We start from the raw sequence: 13,891 nt of genomic DNA, 5'->3' as shown, positions 1-13,891 counted from the left end.
TTGTCTGTGGATGGTAATGAATTAAAAAAATCATGTTCCCTTCAACAAAGCCTGCAATGCTTGAAATGTCTGATAACACTTTCCAGCCACTCTCCACATACACACAAGGAAGGTTCTGCATTATACACTTGCCAATCGCCACCTCTCTCAGACACAGATACCAGGTACGTAAGTGTCTGTCCGCTGCATTTCTACCACTTGTCTTACATTCATGCCAGTGACTCAGAGGTTTCATCACAAGTAGAGACTTACACTTTACAATACACAGTATTTACTTTCTGACATTGCTTATCATTCACTAACATTCCTCAAAACAGCTGTGGCAAAATTTGTCAATCATCAACACTCAAATTCACACAGGGCAGGGCACACTCAACTAAGAAAAATTTGTAAGGAAATTAACTCATTTCACTGAGCTGCTTGATAAAGTCTCAGAAACTAATTTTGATTTTGTATCCCCATCTATTTCATCTAATTCCTGATGCTGCATCCCATACGGTGTGGCCTTTGCAAAAAGACATCCCCAAACCTGTCACTAGGCCTTAGTAACCCTTCCTCCCGGGACACGGCATTCTATTTCATACTCTCTCCAAGCTTGTCCCCTAAACCCATTCTTAATCCAGCTTTCCTTCTTCCAACTACTTTACTGTAATTCACTCCCATTGTCTTTATCCACACCAAATGGTTACTGGGGCCAAAAGAAGCACTGCATCAATGCATCATTACCCATAATATTTTTTGCCTACATCCAGTGGTGCTACTCATATGGGCTACAGTGATGCAAAATTCCCATTGTGCCAGCAAGTATTTGATGCTGATGCAACCTTATTCAGCTCTATTCACTCAATTTCCATGTACTCTGATCTGGTGGATATATATATATTTTTTTTCAATGGTGAAAAGTATATATAAATGGGAAGGGGGTGTCTATATGGACCAATGCATGTGAAAAGTTGTTTTTATGGCCATGCTTGTGTATATCAGACTCTGCTGGAGATGGATTCCTTCATGTGGTGGCACCAATAAGACTTGGCAATGGAGGTGCCCAGTTATTCAATTGTCCCTCAATTCCCTCCCTATCCACTAAAAGGAGGATGGTGGACTGCAGAAATAGGGTTACTTTGAGTTACAGTCCACCAGGTTCATATTCAGATGAGCCTCATGTTGCAACTACTGTATTAATACTAGTCTGTATAAATCATCTGTAGAACTGACAGGGTTCAAACATATGCAAGCACATAAATGGGTATCAGGATCCATAAAATACAGAAGGGAAAAGCACAACAATGGAAGAACCATGAACAGACACCAAGAAAAAGAAAACAGGAAGAAAAGTGATGTACAGAACAAGAAAAAGAAAACAGGAAGGAAAGAGAATGCACAGAAGTGTAAGAACTATGAACAGACACCAAGAAAAGGAAAATAAAAACTGTCTTCCACTGATACCTTTCACTTATCTGGAGCTACTACCACAAACACAACTTCCATACCAATCATACCAACTTTCCATCATCCAACTCAGGTTCATCCACTAGCTTGTACTTCACCTACATCACCCTCAACCCAGAACACTGAATACAATGAGAATCTGAATATTCATCATCAACCACAGATCAACATAGTGCACTAAACTTTTCAAAATGAAATATCAATAGAAATATATAAATTCATTACCTATTTATAAGCTTCACAAAATGGAATACCGGTACAAATGAAAAGACAAAGATTCATCAGCCACAATAGAACATACTGTATCAAACTTTACAAACAGTAATCATCGAATGCAATCTGCAACACACAGAAACTTGCTGATATTGATAATATACTAACTGTACTGGAAGCTCAGATTATAAAAAACAATGACCTTAAAGAAAATCACATAAACCTTGAAGAAAATCACATAAAGCCAATACAATGAAATTTGTGAGGAATGATCAGTATTAAACATGGAAACAAATGTGTTAAAATATGGTTCACATTATTAAAATGGTAAGGTAATACACAACATACATAAACACAAAATAATAAAAATTTATAACAATTCAAATAATACTATAAAATATTTTATATAAAAGAAACTTAAATTATTGTAAAAAATACAGTACATGAGAATAACTTCTTTAAGGAGAATTACACCTCCACTTGTGGACCTAAATATCACAACTGAGCTGAGACATGTTCTGAGATTCCTAGCTAAATCAGACATGCACCTCAGTAACCTCCTAGATGTGCAAGTCTCATGGGGAAATGACTGTACGATACAACCTCGGTGTCACGGTAAACTCATGTCTGATGATTACCAGATAGGAAAATAAATCTTCTCGTATGGTAAATAAACTGAAACAGCATGAACGTTGTGCAGATTACAGGAAACACAAGTAACATCTGAAGAAAAAATAAGCATGGCATCTTAGAAATCCGTTTATATTCATTTAACAATTATGAATGCAGTATGAGACGATGAATACCTCAAATAATTTCCCATAAATGAATTTTTTATTTGAAAATAAAATACTGTACACTTCCTTCCTTCCAATGCATCACACTCTCACTACAGCTAAAAATGCAAAGATATGTACTGTATTAACAGTTTACTGATTAACAAGATGAGTGAAAAGTGCTGACCATCTAGAAAGACTTGGTGCAGATCCACTGAATGATGTGATATCCTATAAACCCTTTGTGATTAATGCACTGCAAATCTATCTAACACATTACTGGTTCAACACACTTAGACTGAACACATAAACCTGCACATTCACTGCTGAATTGTCTATACTCTCTCATGATGAACTGCTCTACTCATAGATAAAGTACCAGCAAGTCTGTCTCATCCAAACACTGTTGTGGCTTCATGATAAACCATCAGCTTTAACCAGGATGTTGTAGATTCCCTATTACTATGACTCAGTTGGCATTAACATACTAGAACTGACCCACTTCCATTGTAAAATTCATTATTTGCACTTATTCCTGCACAATGATCATAATGACAGTAAAACTATTAATGTCCATTGAAAAATACATATAAAAACTACTGTCACCAAGTCCAAGAAATTTTCTTCTTAGCAACATAATATCCACATCTTATACCTTCCTTTATTATTTTACCTACTGTACATAAATGAGATTATGGCTCAGTGGCTGGCAGTAAATACCTAGGACTCCTATTCTTCTGTATCTACTATCAGTCACTACACCATAATCTCTTCCATAACACCACTGACAAATATATGAAAAAAAAAAAAAAACATCATTCTGCTGATATGCCATGAGAATTATCCACTTAGCTGCCTGCCACTCACAACCTGACTTCTATGACATTTTATTATGCCATCCTTAAAATTTCCACTTCATTCCCCTACAGTTCATAAAAGTTACACATCCTTGCCATACAGAATTTCAACTACGGTAATCCTACAGCCACTACAATAAACCCTTTCCATTTGGTGATGCATTTCATAGTTACTGGTATTACTTTCTGCCTCTGGATGACTTTTCACAGATTTACAAAGATTATTCAGTCTGGATTGGTTAGATAAAGCCTTCATTAATGCCTTCACTACATGAGGTCTTTCATATGCTGCATCAAATCGTCTGTTCAGCAACAAAAATGAAATACATCACTGAAGTGAAAGGGTTAAGATCTACTAAGCTGAGACCTAGTGAGTTTAGACAATGACTCACAAGATCATGGGCAGCAAAGGGCTCACAACTCATCATGGGTGAAGGACTTGAGTATGTTAAGTCTGCCTTGCATTTCATCCTTCTTCTCCTGAGTGATCTTCTTCCCTGACAAGAGACCTTCTACCCTGGCCTTCTCAGTCTGTACAAACTCATCCCCCTTCTCCAGCACCTTTCTCATCAGCTTCACGTATGTCTCTGCAATCTTCTGGTCTGAGGGACTTCTAAGATTGTCCCAGGCATCCTCAGCTTCTCGCAGCAGCACTCTTCGATCCTGGGATGTTTTAGTTGCCATAAACTTGTCCACCAGGCGGTCAAAGGTCTCCAGGCAGCCCTCAAGCCCAATGTAGACCTCTGAATTTCTCCGGATGAATTTCTTAATCTCCTCCGCCTTGAAATCACCCTCAAAGATTATGGGATCATCTTTGCCTTTCACAAAGAGCAGTACACGAGGGAACTGTTCCTTCTCCACCTTGAATCTCTCAGCAAGGTCAGTGTTCTCCATGTCTCCATAGTCCTTCACTCCAACCTCTGCCACCAGGAGCCCTGGAGATCCCCGTCCCGCCGCCGACACCTTGACAAACTCTTCGTGCTTTTTGCCATATGGGTACGCCACATCAAACTTCACCACTGCAGCTTCAAACCTCGGAATGAGCTGTTGGAAGAAAAACATACAGTCAGAGACAGTATCACAATTATAAAGTACCGGTATAATGAACACAAGAAATTAAAATTCTCAGTCCCGTACTGTACTATGTAGCTACCTTCTTGGGAATTAGCCTGGCAAAATATGAACATTTTAATTGCCTTAGGATAGAATTTTTAAAGTGCAGGGGTTAGATATAGCTTTGATCAACGTACTGACAAGCAGTGCTCCCCTAAACTGAAGAAAATCATCAAACAAGAGCAAGAATGAATCTGAATTACATCCTCTGGTTAAAGAAATTAAAAGGATATTCCATGATGCAAAATAAGATCCACTGGTATGTATAAAAAACAAAAAACAACAGCCAGCACCTGTCACATGCAGCCTTGCTCATCCAGTAGTGCAGATCTGGATGAATAACTGGGGACAAAAGTTCACCAAATATTTCATCTCTTCTACATTTCACTTTCCTCTGCTGCAACTGTTTCCATGTTTCATCTCTTCTACATCTCACTTTCCTCAACTGGCTAGTCTCATACTTCTAAGGTGAGAAAGGCTTATTATATTTCACTGCCCAGTGCCAACGATGATTCTTCCGTACGATACATCAGTGAGCAATGGGGATGCTCTTGGTGAGTAGCTGATGCAGTAGAGTAGTATGGAAAGTTTCAATTTGGCTGTACATGGGGATTCCTTTCTTCTCTGAATTCTTTTACTGAAAACATCTTTGATTTGGCTCTCCCCACCAAATGTGATTGTGGTAAACTGAACTGAGATAATAAAACCAGAAATAAAAGTTTCTATGGTGATTAAGTCACAGCTTCATGTCACCATGGTTAAGTTTGATACAAAAGGTTTTATTCACAGCCATACAATAACATTTTTAAACTGCATACACAACTGCCTTGTACACGGACCATTTGAATAAAGCATTACCTAAAAACAAAAGGTGTCCTGTAAAAAAAGAAAAAAAAGTGACCATCGATAACAACTACAAATGATTCCTTACGTCTACATAACAAAGCTACTTAAAAATTCCTGCAACTCACCTTGTCAAAAGTCCATGAATCCAGTGGGGTGCAGCCTTTAGCGTTAATGGCACGTGACATCTGCACCATACACGCCACAGTTATGGCTAAAACTAACAGTCTGGAGATAATGAATGCCATGCTAAAGGGTAGTTCGCGAGAAATTGATGGAGTAGTGGAAGGAGGGACGCCGCCGGGCAGATATATATCCTCGTCGTCTGCAGTAAACAAAGCCGGGGAGAGGTCGGTAAAGCTATGTCTCGACAGTGATGGCTTCAAGATCATATTTTGCGAATATTTTTTAATATAGAGTGTACATTTCGCGGCAGTTTACTATACAGTTCAGTAAAGGTAGGAATGCATTAATTAACAAGGGCTAAATTTATATGTAATAGAATGTATGCGCAAAGAATGACGGACCGAACGTACCAACCTCGCTTTCTCACCAACCATAACACCTTACGTGGCCAATCACAAGCGGCCAAATGTCTCAGGAAATTTCTCGAATTATGTACTGTTATTTCACGATTACTAGCTTCTTAGCCGTGAAAGATCATTGCCCTATGCATAAAGGCTATATTTAGAAATGTATTTAAGTTATCCAACCGATTTTAAAACCATTCTTAGCACTAATATCCTCTGAGGAATGCGTAGCCTCTACATCATTTATAAGTCGCACCACCATCGATTGAACGCGGAAGCGACTAAATATCACTGACTTCCCTTACACAGGATGGACGTAGGGCTGCTGTGTTGTGTGTTCCATATAGCATCACACATCCCTGACATACATCTATTATACTGAAGTATGAGATCGAATATGAGGTGGAAGGACTGGGTAGAGATGTATGAATGAGGATGATGTGAGTCGCAAAGTGGACAGTCAGATGGGGGAGGATCACATGGCGATTTGTTCGTGATATCTCTCTCTGGGATTAAGGTGTATAGCAATACAGAAACAGGGAGAGGAATATTAGCCCAAATACGAACCATAATCACGTAAAACTCTGATATAGTTAATAGCGTGAAAAAGTATGCTCTTGGTACGAGAGTATGAATGGGGGGGAAAAAAAAAATGAGGTGTTAGTTAATTCCTCCTTGATACTGGTGTATGAATTCATATATTAACATTTCTAATAATTCAGAGGTCAACATTAATGTGGATAGCAGACACAAGAAACATGGTGAAACAAAAGAAAAAACTAAACCCCCCCTTAAGAAAAAGAAAGGAAGAAAGAAGAAAAGAAATAAGACTGGTAGGAAGCTAAACTAATGTGGATTTTATGTCAGAATATGCACTGAGTATTTATGTTTACTGAAAGAAACTAAAATGAGGAAAGAAATACATATTTATTTTATAGCTTCATGAGTACATATCTCTTACATGAAAGTTGAAAGCTACCTACTGACACCTGTTTGGTTCTCTGGTGTGCAGTGATTAGGGCAATAATACTTCTCTCTCTCTCTCTCTCTCTCTCTCTCTCTCTCTCTCTCTCTCTCTCTCTCTCCTTCCATCTATATATCTATTTATTTATTTATCTATCCATCTGTCTAGAGCCGGATGTCTAGAGCCAGGAAGGGGCCACCACAGACAAATCATCTCCTTGTTGCCCTGAACTCTGCCATCAAATTGCCATCCCTCCAATTCACACAACCCACATTCAAACACCACTTCACTCCACCCTCCATCTCATTCTCATCCCACTTCTATAATTAATGACTATTAATATTAAGGGCAGATCATCTAGAAAGGCCCATAAGGTCTGTGTGATCTGTAACTCTGTGTAACTCTCACCAGGTGTACACAGATTACTTTTCTCCCAGACCGGTGACCTACAGTGTACCCTTTCTCTCTCTCTCTTTCTCTCTCTCTCTCTCTCTCTCTCTCATTTGCGATAGACCAAAGATTTATTAGAAAGAAAAATAATGTTACTTGCCAAAATATACGCAAGAAACATTTTTACATGAATTTTACGACTGAATCAGTTTAATGAAAAGAGGGATTGGGTATGGAATTTTGAAATATTAGGTCATGAATTTTGAGGGATTGGGTAATGAATTTTGAAGGACTGGGTATGGATTTTTGAGGAACTGGGTCATGATTTTTGTGGTAGTAGGTAATGAGTTAGCATGAATTTAAACCTGTGATTATTCCACTAAGAATCACGTCACCCCTTTTTATTATGGTTGTTTATTTTTATTATTTATTGCGAGTATTATGATTATTCCCTTCCCTGATGCTCCATAGATGCTGAATAAGAAAAAAGATTGAATGTCATCTATGGATTTTCCTCTTTTTTTTTCATTTATCTTTTTTTGGGGGTGAAGGGTAATTTCAATCTAGGGGCGATATTTATAAGCATTTTCTCTCGGGTTGAGTTAGTTTTGCATACGATTTTCTTTTCTTATGATTTTAATTTCGCTCACATAACTTTCAAAAATTTTATAATCGAACTGCAGGAACTAGAGAGAATATTAATGGTAAAAATGCCATCAATTTAAACTGACTTTTTGAAATTGATTAACTTCTTTATGATTATCGTGAAAATTATTTAAGATTCATTATAATATTAGCCCAGGTGTGTTCTATTATCATGTTCACACATTTATCATTAATCTCTCTCTCTCTCTCTCTCTCTCTCTCTCTCTGGTGTGTTCCCTCATATAATTCTTTCCTCTTCCCCTCCCTCCCCTCTCCCTCCCTCCCTGCCTTCCCTCTCCCCTTATCTCTCTCCTTTCTCTCTTATCTCTCTCCCTCACCTGTTATTTACCACTCTCCATATACCCCTCCCCCTATCTCCCTTCCTTCCTATCTCCCTCTCATTCTCCTCTTTCTCTTCCCTTCCCTCCTATCTTCCTCCTCTCTCCATCATCCACTTCTTTCTGTCTTCTTACATCTCTCAATGTCCCCCACTTTCCCCCTCTCCCTATTTCCCCTCCCCCAAAACTTCCTCCCTCCCTCCCTCTTCCTCCCCTCCTCTACCTCCCCCGCTATCACCCCAGTCTTCTCTTCCCTCCCCTCTCCGTCACTCACTCCGCCCCCGTCAGATAGAATGCAACTCGCCGCCCCACTGCTCCTGCTGGTGGTGACGTGGGCGGGCATATCACACGCCCACGATGCCCACAACGCCCACGCCCACAACGTCCCCAACGCCCACGCCCCTAAAGCCCACGCCCGTACACTGCCGCTGGTCAAGGCGCCGCTCAGAATTTTCAAGAGTCAAGAGGAAGTGGTGATTGACGGGACAGGTGAGTGGGAGAGAGAGAGAGAGAGAGATGTGGACAGACAGACAGACAGAAAAACAGAGTATGCGTGTGTGTTAATGAGCGAGTGAATCTGATAACAAAATAAAAGATAAAAAGATATTAACGTCGAAAAAGGACAGCAATATAAAGTAACACATGATTAAACTGGGGTCAAACACAATTACTATCAGTCATCCCTTATTACGGAGATTAAAGATAAATGATAAGGGAACCGCAGGCATTGTTTCTTGACTATATACAGCAAGGGGTAAAAATCTGTGGACAATCTTCAGCCAGCATTGAGTCCTCCCCTTCCATATTTCGCCCTCCTTCCCATACGCCAGGAGTATCGTTCCTTCTCATAGTGCCACAGACGATAAAAACAGTCTAAATTTTCCTCACTGCTTTATTGTCAAAACCAAAAATCTGTCGCCTCACCTTTTCATGTATTAATTCATTTACCTGTTTGTTAATTTCGATATCGATTCACCTGTTTTTGTTTTTCCGTTTCCTTTCAGAGACGACCATTGGCCTGGCTGTGGCGTACAATTTCGCGGGCATTCTGGACGCGACGTGGGATGTGAGTGGCTGTGGTTGTGGTTGTGGTAGTTGTGGTTGTGGCTGTGGTAGTCGTGGCTGTGGTGATTGTTGTAGCTGAAAATGCTCTGTTGTTGTATTCATAATTAATATGACTTTTGTAGTGGCAGTTGTGGTTCCTGTAACAGTTATGGTTGAGGTAGCTGAGGTTTGTGAGTGTTTAGTAGCTGTGGTGGTTGTGGTAGCTGCCAGTGTGGTGTTATTGGTGGTAGTTACCTCCGTCAAGGAGGTTATGTTCTTGCTGGCGTTGGTTTGTCTGTTTATCTGTTAACAGGATTACTCAGAAGTTACGAACGGATTTTGCTGAAATTTTTTTTGAGGGGTTGGGTATGGCCCAAGGAATAACCCATTAGATTTTGTTGGTGATATTGATCATCATCCGGATCCAGAAATTTTTTGTTTGTTTGTCCACAAATTATCTCCAAAATTCCCCAGTGAATTTCAATGAAATTTTGTGGAAGGGTGATCCATGGGCCGAGAATGAATTGATTAAATTTGGGGGCGGATCCGGATCCAGATCCTTCAGTGGTATTGGCGGAGGTATGCGCCCTCTGAGTGCTATTTTTCTTATTATTTTCTTTTTACTTCTTTTTATTCTCTTTTTATTTTTTTATTTTCTTATTTTCTTTTCTCTTATTTCCTCACAGGTATTCGGCAAGATCATCAACGTGCTCGTCCCGTCCTCACCTGAAGAAGACATCGACTACTTCGGCGTGATTGAGGAGAACGTGAAGCAGGTGGTGGGCGACTACATCGACTACCACAACATGCAGCAGCTGGAGGTCTACAAGGATAGTCTGGGCGTGCTGCTGCAGAGGTGAGGCAGGCAGGGGGCCAGGGAGAGACAGGGGGGACAGGCAGGGCGGCACGGTGAGACAGAGAGACAGGGGAAGGCAAGGAGGGAGGTAGAGAGAGGCAGAGGAGACAAACAGGAAAGTAGGGTAAGACAGAGAGAGGCAGGGAAGACAGGTAGGGGAGCAGGGTGAGGCAGATACAAGGAAAGACATAGATCCAAGGATAAAAAAGGGAAATGCAGAAGAAATACGAGATAACTAAAGCGGATGGAGTGGATTGTTAGTGAGTTCCTCATACCAAGTGGATGAGTGTGGATGACCAGTGTGGATGTTTGCAGGTATGTGGACGCCCCTGTGGAGAGTTCTACCTACCCAGACAAGAACACCGTTGCCAACTCCCTCTCCACCTCCATCGTTGCCAATCGCTTCCTGGTGGAGGCGGGAGAGAGACCAGAATCCATGATCATCCACTTCGCCGACATCGCTTCCATCCACATCCTCGTTTTAAAGGTGGATATTTGTTTGTCTGTTTCCACTTCTTAATTCCTCCACATTCTGTTTTATTTATTCATTTATTTATTTATTTTTAATCCACTGCCATCCACTTCAAAGACATCCCATCCATTCACCTTCTCTCCCTCAAGGTGGGTGCCTCTTCGTCTGTAACATCTATATATCTCTTGAGCTACGACTAGAAAGTAGGCAGAAGATGAAGTGAAATATACCATACTCTCTCTCTCTCTCTCTCTCTCTCTCTCAAAAAAAAAAAAAAAAAAAAAAATAGCCAGCAGAGGAGAGTGAGAAGCAGGAGGGACGATATACAAAACAAACTCTTGATTCCTACTGTATCTCCTCAATCTACAGGATGTCGCAGAAGTGTACAGCACCCTCGGCGATGTCTCAAGGTGGTGGCAAGATCTTGAGGCTGAACTGACTCACTATATTGAACATGGTGTGCAACTGCAGAGTGATTTGGTGGACTGGCGTAACGATATGGTAAGTTGCTGTCTCTCTTGCTTTCCCCCTCCCTCTCTCTGTATAGATAGATAGATAGACAGATAGATGGATAGATAGATAGATAGATAGTTAGATAGATAGATATTGCTGTAGAAATAGATATAGATGCCTGTGCATGTAAAATTCATTGATTTGTTTTCCTTAATTTTTTCGCTTCCTCAGTTTTTCAATTTTACTTTCTTGCACTGTCGGAGGCTATGTTGCTATCATTTTCATTTCATCTAAGGGAAATGGTCCACTCCCTCTCAATACTAAGTCTGTGGTTCCATGAAATTCAATGAGCCCTTGTTTTGAGGTAGGAACGAGTCTCCTTGGTTACTAGTCAAATCAATCTTCCAGTCTGACTACACCTGACCATCAACTGAGCTCAAAATGGTTAGGGATCTCTCTCACTGCTTCCTATCTCCCCTCTCCCTACTTCCCCTCACCCTCTCATCCCCTCACCCTCTCCCTCACCCTCTCTTCCCCTTACTGTCTCCCCTCACCCTCTCCTCCCCGCACTCTCTCCCTGAACCTCCTTTTCTCTCTATATTCCTCTCTCCATCCCCTCTTTTCCCCTCTTTCTCTCCCTCCATCCTGCCCTTACCCCTCCCATCCAACCCCCCCCCTGCATAAATGACCTCACTAACTACCCCTCCCCCCCAGATGACCTGTAGTTACGATGAGGGCAACAAGTACGACGTGTGGACCGTGAGTACCTGAATCACTTCCCCTCTTAACGGCCTAATTACTTCTAGTAGTAATTACAGTCACAATAATAATTATCTATCAGTTTGAATTGAATCACATGTTGTCTCAGGGAAAGTAGTTAACTGTATGTAAAAAAGAAAGACAACACGAAAGAAAGAGAGAAAAAAGAAAGAAACATTAAAGAAAAGTGTTGAATTGAAAATGTGACAAGTGTGTTATGTTATATTATGCTGTGTGATGTTATGCTGTTATGTTATGTTATGCTGTGTGATGTTAAGCTGTGTTATGTGAAGCTGTGTTATGTTATGTTATGCTGTGTTATGTTATGTTACAGGTGGAGGACCTTGTGACGGGTGTGACGGACAGCTGTACTCAGGTGCATGACACACACAGCTGTGACGACCACTGCCAGGCCTACCAGGTAACACAGAATTAGTACACACACACACACACACACACACACACACACACACACACACACACACACACACACAGAAAACACCAGTACACTACGCAATATAGACATGTTTCACCACAATACCTGATATGGAGAGGGGCGCCTTCACGTGGTGGCTGCCTGGTTATACAAACAACTCCGCACACAACCACACCATCCAAACACACTCTCCTCCAGCCTCTTACAGCCTTCTCACCCCCACAGATCCGCATGAACCGTGACGTCAGCGCCTTTGCCTGGAATTACCTCGGGAAGGCGCTGAGGGAGTGGGAGGCCCTGAAGGTCCTAGCCTCGCAGATGGCCAAGCATGCGTAAGATTAAATTTACTTTTTTTATATAGTAATTTTGATTATACTTTGATTTTAGAACATTTTTCATTTATACTTTTTTATACATTTGACCTTTGACCTTTTTACTTTGACTTACTTATATAATTTTGACCATATTTTGAGTTTGTGGCCTTTTTTGATTTTGACTTTTTTATATGATGTGTTTTCTAGCTTCGGAAGTAGTTAAAAGAGGCACTACGGCTCTACATCCTTTCCATAGCACTTCTTCGTGACTAGCATCATATTCTAGTGTTATCCTTCTGTTCTATCTCAGCACTGAAGAAAGATAATAATTTTACGCTTAGTTAAGGGGAATAGGGTACAAATTAACCTTACTATACCTTACCTAAATTAACCTAACCTAACCTAACCTAACCTAACCTAACCTAACCTGACCTTACCTAACCTAACCTGACCTAACCCAACCTCATTTCTTGTTCCCAACAGAAATTAACCTAGCCGGACTTCCATCTTAGGCCAAGCGAGGTCATCTACAATTTAAACAGTAGTAATAGCAGTAGTCACAATCCCACACCAATCTTAATGTGAGCCCGGTAGACTGCAGGCCCAGGTTACCCTCCTCTTGCAGTCCACCATTCGCTTTTCGGGGGATAGGGAGGGGAGTTGAGGGACGCATGTATAACTGGGCAGCTCCACCGGCCAGTTATATCAGTGCCACCACGTGAAGGCCAATAAAGAATAGCTAACTCACCTCGTCTTTCCTTACCCTTGGTTCCTTGGGTCCGGCGCTGTCCGTCTGCCTCTCTCCAAAAATTTTCGAACACGAGAAAACACACACACACACACACACACACACATACACACATAGCTTATTATACCACTCTCTCTCTCTCTCACACACACACACTCACACACACACACACACACACACACACATAGCTTATTATACCACTCTCACACACACCACTCCACACCACTCTCTCATACCACATCACTCAAAATCGCCCCCCTCCAACACCATACGAGAGAGAGAGAGAGAGAGAGAGAGAGAGAGAGAGAGAGAGAGAGAGAAGGAACAATTCTTAAACAGTAATAATCTATAATTCTTTTAATATAAGACTTTGTACAATAATATAATCTTAAATATAATCATGTTCTTGCCTGTTATATTTCGAAGTATACTGATATATTTGTTCACTTTTATATATTTTTCTGTTAATATATCTAGAGTATAGTTATTGACTCTATTAGTAGTGAATATGCTGGTGATGATGATGATGATGATGATGAATATTGTACAGGTAGATGCAGGTATATTATGATTGTGTGTGTGTGTGTGTGTGTGTGTGTGTGTGTGTGTGTGTGTGTGTGTGTGTGTGTGTGTGTGTAAGTGAGAGAGAGAGAGAGAGAGAGAGAGAGAGAGAGATGGCATGGTAGTGGTT

At 40.8% G+C, this 13,891-nt stretch overlaps 2 protein-coding genes across 2 annotated transcripts; one reads left to right on the top strand and one right to left on the bottom strand.

The window, feature by feature from the left end:
* Nucleotides 1-3,272: 3,272 nt before the first annotated feature.
* wbl (endoplasmic reticulum protein 29-like protein wbl) lies at nt 3,273-5,573 on the bottom strand. Its single transcript, XM_080274796.1, has 2 exons — nt 5,380-5,573; nt 3,273-4,339 (listed from the first exon to the last, which is right to left on the bottom strand). Exons 1-2 carry the CDS (start codon nt 5,497-5,499, stop codon nt 3,710-3,712), a joined length of 750 nt encoding a protein of 249 aa, XP_080130922.1. The 5' UTR covers nt 5,500-5,573; the 3' UTR covers nt 3,273-3,709.
* A 2,838-nt stretch (nt 5,574-8,411) lies between these two features.
* Nucleotides 8,412-12,474, top strand: LOC145402939 (uncharacterized). Its single transcript, XM_080274833.1, has 8 exons — nt 8,412-8,607; nt 9,123-9,184; nt 9,849-10,018; nt 10,334-10,505; nt 10,860-10,991; nt 11,658-11,702; nt 12,037-12,123; nt 12,364-12,474. Exons 1-8 carry the CDS (start codon nt 8,412-8,414, stop codon nt 12,472-12,474), a joined length of 975 nt encoding a protein of 324 aa, XP_080130959.1.
* Nucleotides 12,475-13,891: the final 1,417 nt, after the last annotated feature.

Source organism: Coenobita brevimanus, chromosome 59, assembly GCF_032717465.1.
Source record: "Coenobita brevimanus isolate Jiangsu-jjx chromosome 59, ASM3271746v2, whole genome shotgun sequence".
Classification (NCBI taxonomy): domain Eukaryota; kingdom Metazoa; phylum Arthropoda; class Malacostraca; order Decapoda; family Coenobitidae; genus Coenobita; species Coenobita brevimanus.
Note: the sequence above shows the minus strand (reverse complement) of the source record. Positions and strands in the feature narration are given on the sequence as shown.